This window comes from Heterodontus francisci, chromosome 7 (genome assembly GCF_036365525.1).
Source record: "Heterodontus francisci isolate sHetFra1 chromosome 7, sHetFra1.hap1, whole genome shotgun sequence".
Classification (NCBI taxonomy): Eukaryota; Metazoa; Chordata; class Chondrichthyes; order Heterodontiformes; family Heterodontidae; genus Heterodontus; species Heterodontus francisci.
Genome location: NC_090377.1, coordinates 71,374,762 through 71,392,351, shown reverse-complemented (window position 1 = coordinate 71,392,351; position 17,590 = coordinate 71,374,762). Strand labels below are relative to the sequence as shown.

General features: G+C 42.1%; 1 protein-coding gene across 3 annotated transcripts in view; it reads right to left on the bottom strand.

Annotated features, from left to right (window-relative positions):
• cfap210 (cilia and flagella associated protein 210) overlaps positions 1-17,590 on the bottom strand; it is a 113,935-nt gene that overhangs the window by 62,873 nt on the left and 33,472 nt on the right. For all 3 annotated transcript variants that reach the window (XM_068034561.1, XM_068034562.1, XM_068034563.1), the window contains 2 exons: positions 17,204-17,427; positions 6,045-6,218 (listed from right to left, as the gene is read on the bottom strand). In XM_068034561.1, coding sequence (XP_067890662.1) covers positions 6,045-6,218; positions 17,204-17,427 — 398 coding nt within the window. The remainder of the gene's footprint in view (positions 1-6,044; positions 6,219-17,203; positions 17,428-17,590) is intronic.

The window sequence follows — 17,590 nt, the reverse complement described above, 5'->3', positions numbered from 1 at the left end:
AATCACCTTAAAATTATGCCCCCTGGTGATAGCCCTTTCCACCCTGGGAAAAAGTCTCTGACTATCCACTCTATCTATGCCTCTCATCATCTTGTACCCCTCTATCAAGTCACCTCTCATCCTTCTTGGCTCCAATGAGAAAAGCCCTAGCTCCCTCAATCTTTCTTCGTAGGACATGCCCTCCAGTCCAGGCAGCATCCTGGTAAGTCTCCTCTGCACCCTCTCTAAAGCTTCCACATCCTTCCTATAATAAGGCGACCAGAACTGAACACAATATTCCAAGTGAGGTCGAACCTGGGCCTTATAGAGCTGCAGCATAACCTCGCAGCTCTTAAACTCAATCCCCCTGTTAATGAAAGCCAACACACCATACGCCTTCTTAACAACCCTATCAACTTGGGTGGCAACTTTGAGCGATCAATGGACATGGACCCCAAGATCCCTCTGTTCCTCCACACTGCCAAGAATCCTGTCTTTAAGCCTGTATTCTGCATTCAAATTCGACCTTCCAAAATGAATGACTTCACACTTTTCCAGGTTGCACTCCATCTGCCACTTCTCAGCCCAGCTCTGCAGCCTGTCAATGTCCCATTGCAACCTACAACAGCCCTCCACACTATCCACAACTCCAGCAACCTTCGTGTAATCGGCAAACTTGCTAACCCAGCCTTCCACTTCCTCATCCAAGTCATTTATAAAAATCACAAAGAGCAGAGGTCCCAGAACCGATCCTTGTGGAACACCACTGGTCACCGAGCTCCATGCTGAATACTTTCCATCTACTATCACCCTCTGACTTCTATGGGCCAGCCAATTTTGTATCCAGACAGCCAACTTTCCCTGTATCCCATGCCTCCTTACTTTCTGAATGAGCCTACAATGTGGAACCTTATCAAACGCCTTGCTAAAATCCATATACACCACATCCACTGCTCTTCCTTCAACAACGTGTTTTGTCACATCTTCAAAGATTTCAATAAGGCTTGTGAGGCATGACCTGCCCCTTACAAAGCCATGCTGACTGTCTCTAATCAAACCATGCTTTTCCAAATAATCATAAATCCTGTCTCTCAGAATCCTCTCCAATAACTTGCCCACTACCGACGTAAGACTGACTGGTCTATAATTCCCAGGGTTATCCCTATTCCCTTTCTTGAACAAGGGAACAACATTTGCCACCCTCCAATCATCCGGTACTACTCCAGTGGACAGTGAAGACGCAAAGATCATCGCCAAAGGCGCAGCAATCTCTTCCCTCGCTTCCCGTAATATCCTTGGGTATATCCCATCTGGCCCCGGGGACTTATCTGTCCTCATATCATTCAAAATTTCCATTCAAAAAACCTCAACCTGTTCGAGCATATCAGCCTGTTCCACGCTGTCCTCACAAACGACCAGGTCCCTCTCACTAGTGAATACTGAAGCAAAGTATTCATTTAGGACCTCCCCTACCTCCTCCGACTCCAGGCACAAGTTCCCTCCACTATCCCTGATCGGCCATACCCTCACTCTGGCCATCCTCTTGTTCCTCACATAAGTGTAGAACGCCTTGGGATTTTCCTTAATCCTACCCGCCAAGACTTTTTCATGTCCGCTTCTAGCTCTCCTAAGTCCATTCTTCAGTTCCTTCCTAGCTACCTTGTAACCCTCTACAGCCCTGTCTGATCCTTGCTTCCTCAACCTTAAGTAAGCTTCCTTCTTCCTCTTGACTAGCTGTTCCACATCTCTTGTCATCCAAGGTTCCTTCACCCTACCATCCCTTCCCTGCCTCATCGGGACAAACCTATCCAGCAGTCGCAGCAAGTGCTCCCTAAACAACCTCCACATTTCTGTCGTGCATTTCCCTGAGAACACCTGTTCCCAATTTATGCTCCCCAGTTCCTGCCTAATAGCATTGTAATTCCCCCTCCCCCAATTAAATATTTTCCCATCCCGTCTGCTCCTGTCCCTCTCCATGACTATAGTAAAGGTCAGGGAGTTGTGATCACTATCACCGAAATGCTCTCCCACCGAGAGATCTGCCACCTGGCCTGGTTCGTTGCCAAGCACCAAATCCAACATAGCCTCCCCTCTAGTCGGCCTATCTACATATTGAGTCAGGAAACCTTCCTGGACACACCTGACAAAAACTGCTCCATCCAAACTATTTGCACTAAGGAGGTTCCAATCAATATTAGGGAAGTTGAAGTCACCCATGACAACAACCCTGTTACTTCTGCACCTTTCCAAAATCTGCCTCCCAATCTGTTCCTATTGGGGGGTCTATAGAAAACTCCCAAAGTGACTGCTCCTTTCCTGTTTCTGACTTCCACCCATAATGACTCAGTAGACAAACCCTCCTCGACGACCTCCCTTTCTACAGCTGTGATACTATCCCTGATTAGCAATGCCACTCCCCCACCTCTTTTACCTCCCTCCCTATTCCTTTTGAAACATCTAAACCCCGGAACATCCAACATCCATTCCTACCCCTGTGATATCCACATCTCTGTAATGGCCACAACATCGTAGCTCCAAGTACTGATCCATGCTCTAAGTTCATCACCCTTATTCCTGACACTTCTTGCGTTAAAATAGACACACTTCAACCCATCATACTGGCTGCAACTTTGCCCTGTCAACTGTCTAACCTTCCTCACAGACTCTCTGCACTCGGTATATGCCTGTTCAACAGCTACCCCATCCACTGATCCGTAGCTCCGGTTCCCATCCCCCTGCCAAACTAGTTTAAACCCTCCCGAGTGAGACTTGAACCCATAAGCTTCTGACTTATAGGCCAATGTACTACCAAGTGAGTAAATATGACACTTTTGATAATTATATTAATTACCTTGGTTTCAGATAAGCAATGAATAAATTGCAGGGAAGTATGGTGGACTATCTACTGGATTTGATATGAAAAGCAGACCTGAACCTACTTCTTACCAAAAGGGATTTCTGAATTTTCCCAAGAAAAAAGAAATTAGAATTCCTTTTCTTCCCTATTTGAATTGGAAGTTGACTGTCAGATAGCCTTATCTGATAGTATTGACAGGTCTATTTCTAAACTTAGACACTTTTTTTAACCAAATGATATTTATATGACTGGAAGTCTGCTATTTCCAAATAAATATAGGTAAAATGGTTAGTATTGTTGTCACCTTGCAGGTAGGAAATTTTCGGGTAGTGTGGAAGACTATTGCATTAGGTCTAAGAGTACATCTTAGTTTAGCTTTAAGAAAGACACTTTAGATGGCACCTGTTAATCTGCTCTTAGATCAATTTTCATATATGCTTTACCAACATTAATGTTGATCTTAGGAGCTGACGGTAATTTGTAATTTGGCTTGCCTGGTTTCAACTCAGATATTTAATTAAGACTGAGCCAGCCAAACTTTGTCTTCCAGAGAACTATTAGGTCAGACTTCTACAGTACATGGAAGATGCTGAATGAGTCATCCTCATTCTTTGAGTGAAGCATCCTCCACATTGTGAGCTCTTATCTTTTTGTCTCTATATTTATGGTTAGATTGTGGTTATCATGTAGCTATCATGTTTTTGTCTCTTTTAGAAAAACAAATACAAGGGGGACAGTTTTATCAAAGGGCAAGAACAGGGATTTTAACTTCCTGGCCTCATTCAAATGGAGCTTGTTGGACACCTGCCAAACCTGGTTAGATCCATTCCCTGGCTGTTAATAGGGACCTGGGAGAAAGGTCACCAAGACTAAAGTAAATCCTTTGGAGGGAGCTCATGTTTGGGGTGGGGAGGGGGTTAAGAAGGAAATGTCAGGCCAGGGGCGACTCAAGTTTTCCTCATGGGGCCCAGAGGAGCACACCAGCCCCTTCTCGCCCACAAGAAACCATAAAAAAAACCAACTTACCATGTGACCCTGCAGGTCTTCAATGCAGTTCCCGAAAGATTTAATCTGGCAAGCAAGGCACCACTGCTTCTCCGCGCTCATTCCTCAGTCTAAATTTGCAGTAGGGCCCAATCTACATATTTAAAGCAGGATCCCACTGTCTCTTAGCAGGTGTCCCACCCACATGCTGAAAACAGAAAATTAACATCCAATTCTGTGGGTAGGCAGTAGGATTCCAGGCGGCACTAAGTTGCTACTGATATTTTAATTTCCCTCCAGAGAACCAGCTCAGGATTACACCTTTATGGGCTGGGTTTTCCCAAAAGGTAGGTAGTCCTGCCGCCTGGACCGAAAGCGGGTGGATGGCAGGACCTGGTGGGGGGGGTGGATTTTACCACTGGCGGCCAATTAAGAGGCCACTGCCGGGACTGCCATCTGCTTGAGGACGGCAGCTTGCCTCTCAGAGCTGCTGGCTGAATCAGAGGGCAGGCAGTCTGGCAGCCTTGGCAGCGTAACCCATAGAGGTGGCCACAGCTGAGGCTGCAGGAAGAAGAGGGCGCCTCCATGTTGAGGCGCCCTCAACGGCTAAATAAGATTTTTCATTTAATGTGCTGGGGCCAGGCAGACCCCAGCGATTGGAGGGGTGAATCCTCCAGCAACAGTGTTAGAGCCGCAGGGGCGGCCATTATCACTGCACCCCCCCACAAGTGGGAAACAGCTGGGGGGCCACTTTGATATACCTGGCAGTCTCCTGATGGGGTGGGACCTATCCCGATGCTAGTAAAATGCCAGCAGGGGTAAAAAGTGGCCATATATTGCCCACTTAATTGAACTAATTGACCACCAGTCTCCGGTTGGTGGGTGACGGTACCGCAGCCGTTCCTGGAAATATGCCATGGCAGCAGGAAGACCTTGGGCTTCCCCCATGATGCCCTCTGCTGCCATTTTACCAACCCTCTCACCTCGTCTCCAGAGAGCTGGTAAAATTCCGGCCTATATTTCACAAGAAGGAAAAATCAAATGTCGTAGCCTCATGACATCAGAAAACAGAATCATAGAATAGTTACAGCACAGAAGGAGGCTACTCAGCCTGTCATGTCCATGCTGGCTCTCTGCAAAAGTAACTCACCTAATCCCACTCCCCTGCATTTTCCCTGTGGCCTGAAAGTTTTTTCTCTTGAGATAATTATCCAGTTCTCTTTTGAAGGCCTTGATTGAAACTGCCTCCACCACACTCTCAGGAAGTGCATTCCAGATCCTAACCACTTGCTGTATAAAAATGTTTTTCCTCATGCCACTGTTGCCAATCACCATAAATCGGTGTCCTCTGGCTCCAGATCTATCAGCCAATGGGAACAACTTCTCCCTATCTACTTTGTCCAGGCCTCTCATGATTTTGCACACCTCTATCAATTCTCCTCTTAATCTTCTCTTCTCCAAGGAGAACAGACCCAGCTTCTCCAACCTATCAACTGAAGTTCCTCAACCCTGGAACCATTCTCGTGAATCTTTTCTGCACTCTCTCCAATGCCTTCACATCCTTCCTAAAGTGTGGTGCCTAGAACTGGACACAATACTCCAGTTGAGGATGAACCAGTGTTGTATCCAGGTTTATAACTTCCTTGCTTTTGCACTCTATGCCCCTATTTATAAAGCCCAGGATTCCATACGCTTTATTAACCACTTTCTCAACTTGCCGTGTCACATTCAACGATTTGTGCACATATACCCCAAGGCCCCTTTGCTCCTGCACCCCCTTTAGAATTGTACCCTCTAATTTATATTGCCTCTCCTCATTCTTCCACCAAAATGAATTACATCTAAGGGATCAAACCAGGTTTGTGCTCTTCCTAGGCAGCTTAGGCTTACTTATGCATGACCTGGAGGATACCCGATATCAAAATTGAGGAATGCTGCACAAGATAAATAACCTTATTGTTTCTCTCAATAAATGAAAATGTTACAAATTGCAGTCGAGTGATGTTGAAATCAAATCAAGTGAGGATTGAGTAGTTACTATATTACCAAAGATTCATACTGTTGTGAAAGACTATTATTAGAGGATTATATTGCAATTCTGAAAATTTCAAGAACATAATATAATAATTATGTTTATATTATCTTTAAATAGAAATGTTATTGCTAAAGATTTTTTATATTTAAAAGAATTAAATAAAATTTAAACAAAAAATTCATACTGTACATTAAGTCCTTTCACTCTATCAGTCTGATAGAAAAGCAGCATTTTAGCCCGTTCCAGGCTTTCTTTTCTTTTCTGTGCCATATACTTTGCTTCCTCTATATCTATTTGTTGCCTCTCTGCTTCTTCCTTTTCTTTACGTAGTTTTCTTGCGTCAAGCCTTCTTTGTCTTTGACCCTAGGATACAGATTGTATGGTTTCTTTTTTACTTAGAGAGTTTGAATGCTGATTGTAACATTGCTGACATAAGATATTATTAATCTTTCAAATACAGTTCACTCATCTACCTTCCATGTAATGTGATCCTCAGCAGTCAATTCTGTGTTACAATGTCTGTTCTAGAGTGATGGTCTAGTAATTTTGCACAAAGTATAATGACTTTTATAGCAGTCCCAAGAGCCTAATATTGAGCATGAATATTCTACAATTGGGTAAAACAGAATTTCATGCAACATTTTTTAATTGCAGATTAAGTTCCTAATATAACTTTATTGCATTACTGATCAATAATATTCACTAACTGAAAATATTTGGTAGACTTGTTTCAGTCTGGGGAGAAAGGATAGCTGGTATGTATGCATTTTTTTTTTAATCACAAGGATGCTGGTTACTTAAATAAGTAACTTATATAAAGCCAAACTTTTATATGTCTCTGCCATATGGATAAAAAAATTACAAATTGTTGAGCATTCAACTACCTACTTCTCAGGAACCCGTAAGTGAAATAATCTGATAATTTTATAGAAAAATTGGTTTGCAATTTTTCTGGCACATATAGTTGCCAATATGGTCAAAATACTAAAGACCAAAACCATCAATGTGATTGATATTCAAGACATTGTCTGTTAACTAATATGCGTAAACACCTATAGATTATTAAAGAGAATAAGCTAGTTGGCGTTACATAGAATGATACAATATTGAGCTAAAGTGGTGTAGAGTTGCTTGATTAAAACACACTTCAGACAAACAAACTGATGTACCAAACAGGCTTTCTTCAACACAACAGGGGCTAGCGCAAGAATGGAATGTTAATTTCTGCATGGACTCCATTGTAAATTTAGGGAATACGTTCCTTTTGCAATAAAGATTTTGAAGAGATAAGGGATTAAAAGCTAGAGAATTCCAATGAGCACTCATGCAAGGGGAACATCCAGAGTGCAATAAACCAAAAGAACATTAATTGATATGCGGACTGAGTAATAGCAGCTGTCTTAACCACGAAGCAAGCTGACCACAAAGCAAGCTGACCTATCAACACAAGGTAATGATATTTTGGATCTAATAATTAACCATATCATTGTATTGTTGTACTTTAGGAACTCTATATTGTCTGACCCAAGACAACGGTGAGCCGTGGGAGTAGCCAGCTCACCAGTCTTAATGAGTTCTATGCCTCTGAGATTTTGACACCAATCTCAGACACTGCATCTAATGCATTGTATTAGTTTGTTTCTTCAGAAAAGCTATTAATTATATTTCTCGTTATTTCCTAATTCTTAAACCTGCCTTGAGATGAAGGATACTGCAATCTTAAAAACCTAACAATATGGAGAAAAATTTGCTTGCAATCTGTATGAATGAAAGCGAGGTCTGCAGGGTGGATGAGCAGACTGGCCATGGCACCATGGTACAGGAAGCTGTTCAAGCAGGGGGAGCAAAAAGGAAAGTAGTGGTAGTTGGGACAGTATAGTGACTGTTCTCTGCAGTAAACAGTGAGAGTCCAGAAGACTGTGTTGTCTGCCGGTGCCAGGGTTCAGGACATCTGCTCAGGGCTGGAGAGGAACTTACAGTGGGAGGGGGAGGATCCCGTCGTCGTGGTCCATGTAGGTATCAACGACATAAGCAGGACAAGGAAAGAGGTTCTGCATAGTCAGTATGAGGAGCTAGGCACCAAATTAAGAAGTAGAACCTAAAAGGTAATAATCTCTGGATTATTACCTGAGCCACATGCAAATTGGAGTAGGGCAAATAAGATTAGAGAAATAAATGGATGGCTCAAAGACTGGTGTGGTAGAAGTGGGTTCTGTTTGTGGGGCACTGGCACCAGTACTGGGGAAAGTGGGGGCTGTACCATTGGGGCGGTCTTCATCTGAACCATGCTGGGACCAGTGTTCCAGCGAGCAGCACAACTAGGGAAGTAGAGAGGGTTTTAAACTAAATAGCGGGGGCAAGGGATCAAATCTGGGAAGATGTGGTAAATCAAAGAATGCCGTGTGCTCATGGACTGAGAACATCTCCTCTCCTGTCTGCCTGCTTCTATCTCTTCCCACAGAACTAAATTTTGTGAAAACACGTGAAACTCAAAAAAGGTTTCCTACGTGAACAGGGTTTTAAGAAGACTAATGGGCTCCAACGAAACACAAGACCATATCTTCAATCAAGGACTACAGCGAGCTCGAGAAACAGTAACAAGATATTGCCTCAAACTGTTCTACTTATCTTTTCTTCTGCTCTTTTCTGTCTCAATCTGCATTTATATCACGTGTGCATGCTAGCGTGAGCATGTCGTATATCCGTAGGCTTGAACAGTATTAGTGTTTTAAGTTTAAGGTTTAATAAATATAATCTTTCTTCTTTAAACCAAAGAAAGCCTGCTTGTGCTCATTTCTTTGCCTTATAATTGGAAAGTTGTGAACAAGGATTCACAAAAGGGGAGCTCAAAACGCAGTGTGTTTAAAATTAAACCCTGTTACAATAAGACCAGGCAAAGACAGGCAAAGATCCCTAGACACCTTTCTCACCTGGTCATAACAGAAACTACATAAAGACTGGAAAAATCAGATGGTATAGATCGCCTAGATGAGGAGTTCATAGAATGTTTTCGGGATAGTTTCTTAGAACAGAACATTCTGGAGCCAACCAGAGAACAGGCTATACTAGACCTGGTATTGTGCAACGAGATAGGATTAATTAATGACCTCATAGTGAAGGCGCCCCTAGGCAGCAGCAATCATATGACTGAATTTTACATTCAGTTTGAGGGGGAGAAGAGTGGGTCTAAGACTAGTATTTTAAACTTAAATAAGGGCAATTATGAGGGCATAAAAGTAGAGCCAGCAAAAGTGAACTGGCAAAGTAGGTTAAGGGATAGGTCAATAGAGATGCAGTGGCAGACATTTATGGGGATATTTCAGAATACACAGAATCGATACATTCCAATGAGAAAGAAAAATTCCAAGGGGAGGACCCACCATTCATGGTTAACTAAAAAAGTCAAAGATAGTATCAAACTTAAAGAAAAAGCATTTAATTGAACAAAGATAGGTGGCAAATCAGAAGATTGGACAGAATATAAAAAACAGCACAGAATGACTAAGATTGATAAGCAGGAAAAAATTAGAATACGAGAGAAAGGTAGCTAGAAACATAATGACAGATATTAAGAGTTTCTATAGATATTTTAAAAAGAAAAGTTAACAACGTGAGCATTGGACCTATAGAAAGTGAGTCTGGGGAATTAACAATGGAACATGAGATGGCAGATGAATTGAACGGGTATTTTGCAGTGGTCTTCATGATAAAGGATACAACATTCCAGAAATAGCTGTAAATCAGGAAATGGAAGAGAGGGAGGAACTCAAGAAAATTACGATCATTAGGGAAGTGGTACTGAGCAAATTGTTGGAGCTGCGGGCTGACAAGTCCTCAGGACCTAATGGACTTCATCCTAAGGTCTTAAAATAAGTGGCTAATGAGATAGTTAATGCATTGATTTTAATTTTCCAAAATTCCTTAGATTTGGAGAAGGTTTCATTAGATTGGAAAATAGCAAATGCAACTCCTTTATTCAAAAAGGGTGGGAGAGAGAAAGCAGGAAACTACAGGCCAGTTAGCTTGTCACAGGGAATATGTTAGAAACGATTATTAAAGACGTTATAGCAGGGCACTTAGAAAGATTCAAGGTAATCAGGCAGAGTCAACATGGTTTTTGAAAGGGAAATCATGTTTAACCAATTTATTGGAGTTAACTCGAGTTCTTTGTAGAAGCAATATGTGCTGTGAATAAAGGGGAACCAGTGGATGTACTGTACTTAGATTTCCAGAAGGCATTTGATAAGGTGCCACATCAAAGGTTATTGCAGAAAATAAAAGCTCATGGTGTAGGGGGTAACATATTGGCATGGATAGAAGATTGACTAGTTAACTGGAAACAAAGAGTATCCATAAATGGGCCACAGGAATCTGTGCTGGGGTCTCAATTTTTTACAATTTCTATACATGACTTGGATAAAAGGACCGAAGGTATGGTTGCTAAATTTGCTGATGACACAAAGATAGGTAGGAAAATAAGTTGTGAAGGGGATATAAGGAGGGTACAAAGGGATATAGATAGGTTAACTGAGTGGGCAAAGATCTGGCAAATGGAGTATAATGTGGGAAAATGTGAAATTGTTCATTTTGGCAGGAAGAATAAAAAAAGAAGCATATTATCTATTTCAGGAGAGATTGCAGAGCTCTGAGATGCAGAGGGATCTGGGTGTCCTATTGCATGAATTGCAAAAGGTTAGTATGCAGGTACAGCACGTAATTAGGAAAGCTAATAGAATATCATTTATTGAGAGGGGAATTGAATACAAAAGTAGGGAGGTTATACTTGAGTTAAACAGGGCATTGGGAGACCATATCTGGAGTACTGTGTACAGTACTGGTCTCCTTATTTAAAGAAGGACGTAAATGTGTTGGAAGCAGTTCAGAGAAGGTTTACTAGACGAATACCTGGAATGGGCGGGTTTTCTTATGAGGAAAGGCTGGACAGGCTCGGCTTGTATTTGCTGGAGTTTAGACGAGTAAGAGGCGACTTGATTGAACCATACAAGATCATTAGGGTTCTTGACAGGGTGGATGTGGAAAGGATGTTTCCTCTTGTGGGAGAATCTAGAACTAGGGGTCACTGTTTAAAAATAAGGCATCACCCCTTTAAGACAGAGATGAGGAGAAATTTTTTCTCTGAGGGTAGTGAGTCTTTGAAACTCACTTCCTCAAAAGGTGGTGGAAGCAGAGTCTTTGAATATTTTTAAGGCAGAGGTAGATAGATTCTTGATAAGCAAGGGAGAAAAAGGTTATCGGGGATTGGTAGGTACGTGAAGTTGAGGTTACAATCGGATCAGCCATGATCTCATTGAATGGCAGAGCAGGCTCGAGGGGCCGAGTGGCCTACGCCTGCTCCTAATTCGTATGTTCTTATGTAATTTCATCTTTACCTTTGTTGTACAGATACTAAAATAGTTCTGTTTGGTGCATAATGGCTGAAAAATTAAAATAAACTCAACCAACAAAGAACCATGATGCAGTACTTCACAGAGCAGCTATGAGTATACCTATGAGTGAGTGCAGCATGATTCTGGTGCAACCCGAGCTCCCTAGGATCCTTCATTTGGGTTTTCTTCTCCTTCCTTCAAAAAATCCCAAGTGCATGTGGATCCATTGTGATATATTGTTATGGTAGTAGGAGGAAAATGGTAGTGGTTAGATCATTTCCCCAAAGGTTACTGACCATTTAAATGGGGGGAGAAAAAACAGATATTGGTGCAGAAATACTGATCAAATGTTCCCACTGATCTTACAAACATATGAAAAGGGAGAACAGGAGAAAAAAAAAAACTTAGTTGGTCCATCAAGCCTGCCCCACAATGTCTTAGTACATTAATGTACATCATGACCTCCATCCAAGCACGACCCTCACCTGCCAGCTATTCAGTCTCCCCAGAAAAGCAAAAAAAGAGAGAAAAACACCAGGTGAGTTTATGGGGAAAAAAGGCAATCAAATAAAGTTCCATGGAATCAAAGTAACTGGATAACCTCCCAAAAACCAACCTACCATTTATATGCTGTGATGGAAACCACAGTAAGAACTCATCCAGCTCTCTTTTGAACGTTTGCAGCAGATCTGCTCTCACTGGGCGAGCCAGTAACTTGTTCCAAAGGTTGACAACTTTCTGAAAATAATTACCACCTGACAGTGCACTACCAGTGTCATAAGGCTATAGGAGAAGCAAATAGAATACTAGGATATATTATCAGGATGATCAAATACTAGACATCTAGCCTAGTTCAATGCTTACATAACTTCTACACATCTCTTCTTGTCCTCCCTAACTTATCAAACTGTCTATCTACATACAGATTATATCCTTACATTATTTTAAAGACTTCTATCAAGTCTCAAAGTCTATGCTTTTCTGGAGCAAACACCACCCCCTCTCCCAGCTCTCAAAGCCTATTGTAATAAGGGTTTTTAAATTAGGTATCAATATAGGGGCCGTCATCTCAACTTATTCCAGGGTCTCCATATTACCCACACTGTGAAGGGACCAAATCCAGGCACAATATTCTCAATGAGGCTTAACAAGTCTTACACACTGACAGTACAGTGTTTCTGTTTTGTACCTGATCATCCTGATAATATCTCCTCGTACTCTATTTGCTTCTCCTATAACCTTATGGCACCAGTAGTGCGGTCAGTGATCCACATCCCACGACTACGACTCTGACATCTAGGTCTTTCTCCCATTCAAGTCTTACAGTTTTAAGTTCATAACCCTGCATGGTGTGCACATGCTTGGTGTTACATAACACTATCTTTATCTGTATTAAGTTACATCTGTGTATCAAATGCATCTGTATCTCCTTATAATCTATTTTTCTCATTTAATATTCTGATCTAACCACAATCTGATCATTGCATCATCTACAGACAACCAACAACCGCCAGGCTACATCTTAGAAACATAGAAAAATAGGAGCAGGAGTAGGCCATTCAGCCCTTTGAGCCTGCACCACCCTTCAATACGATCATGGCTGATCATCCAAACTCATTACCCTGTTCCCACTTTCTCCCCGTATCCCTTGATCCCTTCAGCTCTAATAACTATATCTAACTCTTTCTTGAATATATTTAATGAATTGGCCTCAACTGCTTTCTGTGGTAGAGAATTCCACAGGTTCACCACTCTCTGGGTGAAGAAATCCCTCCTCATCTCAGTCCTAAATGGCTTACCCCTTATCCTTAGACTGTGACCCCTGGTCCTGGACTCCCCCGCCATTGGGAACATCCTTCCTGCATCTAGTCTGTCCAGTCCTGTTAGAATTTTGTAGGTTTCTATGAGATCCCCTCTCATTCTTCTAAACTACAGCGAATATAAGCCTAATTGACCCAATCTCTCTTCATATGTCAGTCCTGCCATCCCAGGAATCAGTCTGGTGAACCTATGTTGCACTCCCTCCATAGCAAGAACATCCTTCCTTAGATAAGCAGACCAAAACTGCACACAATACTTCAGATGTGGTCTCACCAAGGCCTTGTATAATTGCAACAAGACATCCTTGCTCCTGTACTCAAATTCTCTCGCTATGAAGGCCAACATACCATTTGTCTTCTTAACTGCCTGCTGCACCTGCATGCTTACTTTCAGCGACTGGTGCACAAGGACAACCAGGTATCGCTGCACCTCCCCCTTTCCCAATCTATCACCATTCAGATAATAATCTGCCTTTCTGTTTTTGCCACCAAAGTGGATAACCTCACATTTATCCACATTATACTGCATCTGCCATGTATTTGCCCACTCGCTCAACCTGCTCAAACCACACTGGAGCTTCTCTGCATCCTCCTCACAGCTCACGCTCCTACCCAGCTTTGTGTCATCTGCAAACTTGGATATATTACATTTAATTCCCTCATCTATATCATTAATATATATTGTGAATAGCTGGGGTCCTAGCACTGATCCCTACGGTACCCCACTAGTCACTGCCTGCCACTCGACCCATTTATTCCTACTCTTTGTTTCCTATCTGCCAACCAGTTCTCTATCCACATCAGTACCTTACCCCCAATTCCATGTGCTTTAATTTTGCACGTTAATCTCTTATGTGGGACTTTATCGAAAGCCTTCTGAAAGTCCAAATACACCACATCCACTGGTTCTCCCTTATCTATTCTACTAATTACATCCTCAAAAAATTCCAGTAGATTTGTCAAGCATGATTTCCCTTTCGGAAATCCATGTTGATTTTGTCCGATCCTGTCACTGTTTTCCAAGTGCTCCGCTATTACATCTTTTATAATGGACTCTAGCATTTTCCCCACTACTGATGTCAAGCTAACTGGTCTAAAATTCCCTGTTTTCTCTCGACCTCCTTTTTTAAATAGTGGGGTTACATTAGCCACCCTCCAATCTGTTGGAACTGTTCCAGAGTCTACAGAATTTTGAAAAATGACTAGCAATGCATCTATTATTTCTAGGGCCATTTTCTTAAGTACTCTAGGATGTAGATGATCAGGCCCGGGGATTTATCAGCCTTCAAAACCATCAATTTCCCTATTAATACTGATTTCATACAGTTCCTCCTCACAAGACCCTGTGCTCCCCGACATTTCTGGGAGGTGATTTGTGTCCTCCTTTGTGAAGACAGAACCAAAGTATGTACTTAATTGGTCTGCCATTTCTTTGTTCCCCATTATAAATTCCCCCATTTCTGTCTGTAAGGGACCCGCATTTGTCTTCACTAATCTTTTTCACTTCACATATCTATAGATACTTTTACAGTCAGTTTTTATGTTTTCTGCAAACTTACTCTCATACTCTATTTTCCCCTTCTTAATCAATCCCTTTGTCCTCCTTTGCTGAATTCTAAACTGCTCCCAATCCTCAGGTTTGCTGCTTGTTCTGGCCATTTTATATTTCTCCTCCTTGAATCTAATACTATCCCTAATTTCTTTTATAAGCCACGGTTGAGCCACCCTTCCTGTTTTATTTTTGTGCCAGACAGGAATGAACAATTGTTGTAATTGATCCATGTGCTCTTTAAATGCTAGCCATTGCCTATCCACTCTCAACCCTTTAAGTAACGTTCCCCAATCTATCATAGCCAACTTGTGCCTCATACCTTCATAGTTTCCTTTATTTAGATTCAGGATCAGAGTCTCGGAATCAACTCTCTCACTCTCCATCTTAATGAAGAATTCTATCATGTTATGGTCGCTCTTCCCCAAGGGACCCCGCACAACAAGATTATTAACTAATCCTTTCTCATTACACAATACCCAGTCTAGGATGTTCTGTTCTCTAGTTAGTTCCTCAACGTATTGGTCCAAAAAACGATCACATACGCACTCCAGGAATTCCTCCTCTACGGTATTATTGCTAATTTGGTTTGCCCAATCTATATGTAGATTAAAATCACCCATAATTACAGTTGCACCCATATTGCATGCGTCTCTAATTTCCTGTTTAATGCCATCCTCTACATCATCACTGCTGTTTAGGGGTCTATATACAACCCCCATCAACGTTTTCTGCCCCTTGGTGTTTGTTAGCTCCACCCATACAGATTCCACATCAGGATTCTCTGAGCTAATATCCTTCCTCACTATTGTATTGATTTCCTCTTTTACTAACAACGCTACTCCACCTCCTTTCCCTTTTTGGCCTGTCCTTCCTAAATATTGAATACCCTTGGATGTTCTGTTCCCATCCTTGGTCACCATGCAGCCATGTCTCCGTAATCGCAACTATATCGTATCCATTTACATCTATTTGCGCAGTTAATTCGCCTACCTTATTGTGAATACTCCGTGCATTGAGACACAGTGCCTTTAGGCTTGTCCTTTTAACATTCTTAGTCATCTTAGGATTATTTCACACTATGGCCCTATTTGTTTCTTGCCCTTGATTTCTATGCCTTCCACTTTTGCCTTTTTGTTTCCTGTCTTTCGTTTCTATCCATGTTTCCTCCTCCTCAGTCTCCCCTCAGGTTCCCATCCCCCTGCCATTCTAGTTTAAATCCTCCCCAACAGCACTAGCAAATGCCACCGCGAGGGCATCGGCTCCAGTCCTGTCTGGGTGTAACCCGTCCCGCTTGTACAGGTCACACCTTCCCCAGAACACTTCCCGATGTCCCAGAAATCTAAATCCCTCCCTCCTGCACCATTTCTCCAGCCACGTATTCATCTGGTCTATTCTCCTGTTCCTATACTCACTAACACGTGGCACAGGAAGCAATCTTGAGATTACTACCTTTGAGGTCCTGCTTTTTAATTTAGCTCCTAACTCCTTAAATTCATTTTGCAGGACCTCATCCCTTTTTCTACCTATGTCATTGGTACTGACATGTACCACGGCCGCTGGCTGTTCGCCCTCCCCCTTCAGAATGTCCTGCAGCCACTCTGAGACATCCTTGACCCTAGCACCAGGGAGGCAACATACCATCCTGGAGTCTCGTTCGCGGCCACAGAAACACCTGTCTGTTCCCCTTACAATTGAATCTCTTATCAATATGGCTCGCCCAGTCTTTTTCTCCCCTGCTGTGCAGCAGAGCCATCCGTGGTGCCACGAACTTGGCTGTTGCTGCTTTCCCCTGGGAGGCCATCCCCCCAACAGTATCCAAACGGGTATATCTGTTTGAGAGGGGGATGACCACAGGGGACTCCTGCACTACCTGCCTGCGCCTCCTACTCCACCTGGTGGTCACCCATCCCTTTTCTGCCTGTGCAGCCATTACCTGGCCATTGATAAAGTTGGTGAAGTGCAACAATCCCAACATCTTATTAAGTAGCTTATCATGCATTACACTATCAACAAGTTTTAGAAATGCAAGTATACAGTGTCAACCGGGCTATCTACATCCACCAAACTAGTAACCATCAAAATGGGGTTAAATGTGAAAGTTTCTAATAATCTCTTCTCTAACAAGGTGTCATATCATGGGATTGACTTCAAACCTTGTTGGAGGTGGGGGGGGGGGGTGCAGTTAAAATGGATTGGGTTCCACTCCTTTCCAACCCAATCTGGCCGATTGCATAAATGCTTGGAAATTGCATGCACAATTCAGTGATGTTATATAGCCTACTTTTGCATAGATCCTGTGCCCTCCCACCTACCAACCATCTCCAAGAGCCCCACCTTTTCTGATTGGTCACACTCTCTTTACATCTGTTTGTCAGACATAATGGCTTGGATAAACAATCCAACTTTACTTTGGAACTCAGTAGAAATGCACTGTTACAGAACTGCAAGCACAGTGACATTCTGGGAATATAAGTACTCACTTTTGTTTTCTAGTTTAACTAATATATGAATACAAGCAAACAATAAAATGGTATACTGTTCTGTAACATAGAAACAACTAAAAAAGGAGGATATTTAAAGTGTACTTACTGCAATGGTGTTTCCCCAGTGTTTAGTCACTTCTTTAGATTTTAAGTGTAAGGCTTCTCTTTCTTCCTTTTGGGCACGTAAAAATTCTGCCTCTCTGTTTATACCATTCAGATCATCCTGGATTCGTTGCCATTCTGATTTCGGAAGTACTGTAACTTGTTGAAGGTCCACCACATTTGGAAAATGTATTCCACCAGAGTCATTGGGGTTGTCATAAATCTGTGCTAAAATTCCCAAAACGTCAATTATGTCATTAAAAATTTCAAAGAAAAGCTATGTAGAGTCTTATCGCAAAAGCGTTGTTACTAATGTGATTTACCTGCTATAAATGTTGGATGGCAAAATCAATCTCTGATTCATTATATAAGAACTGATCATTAATGCCTC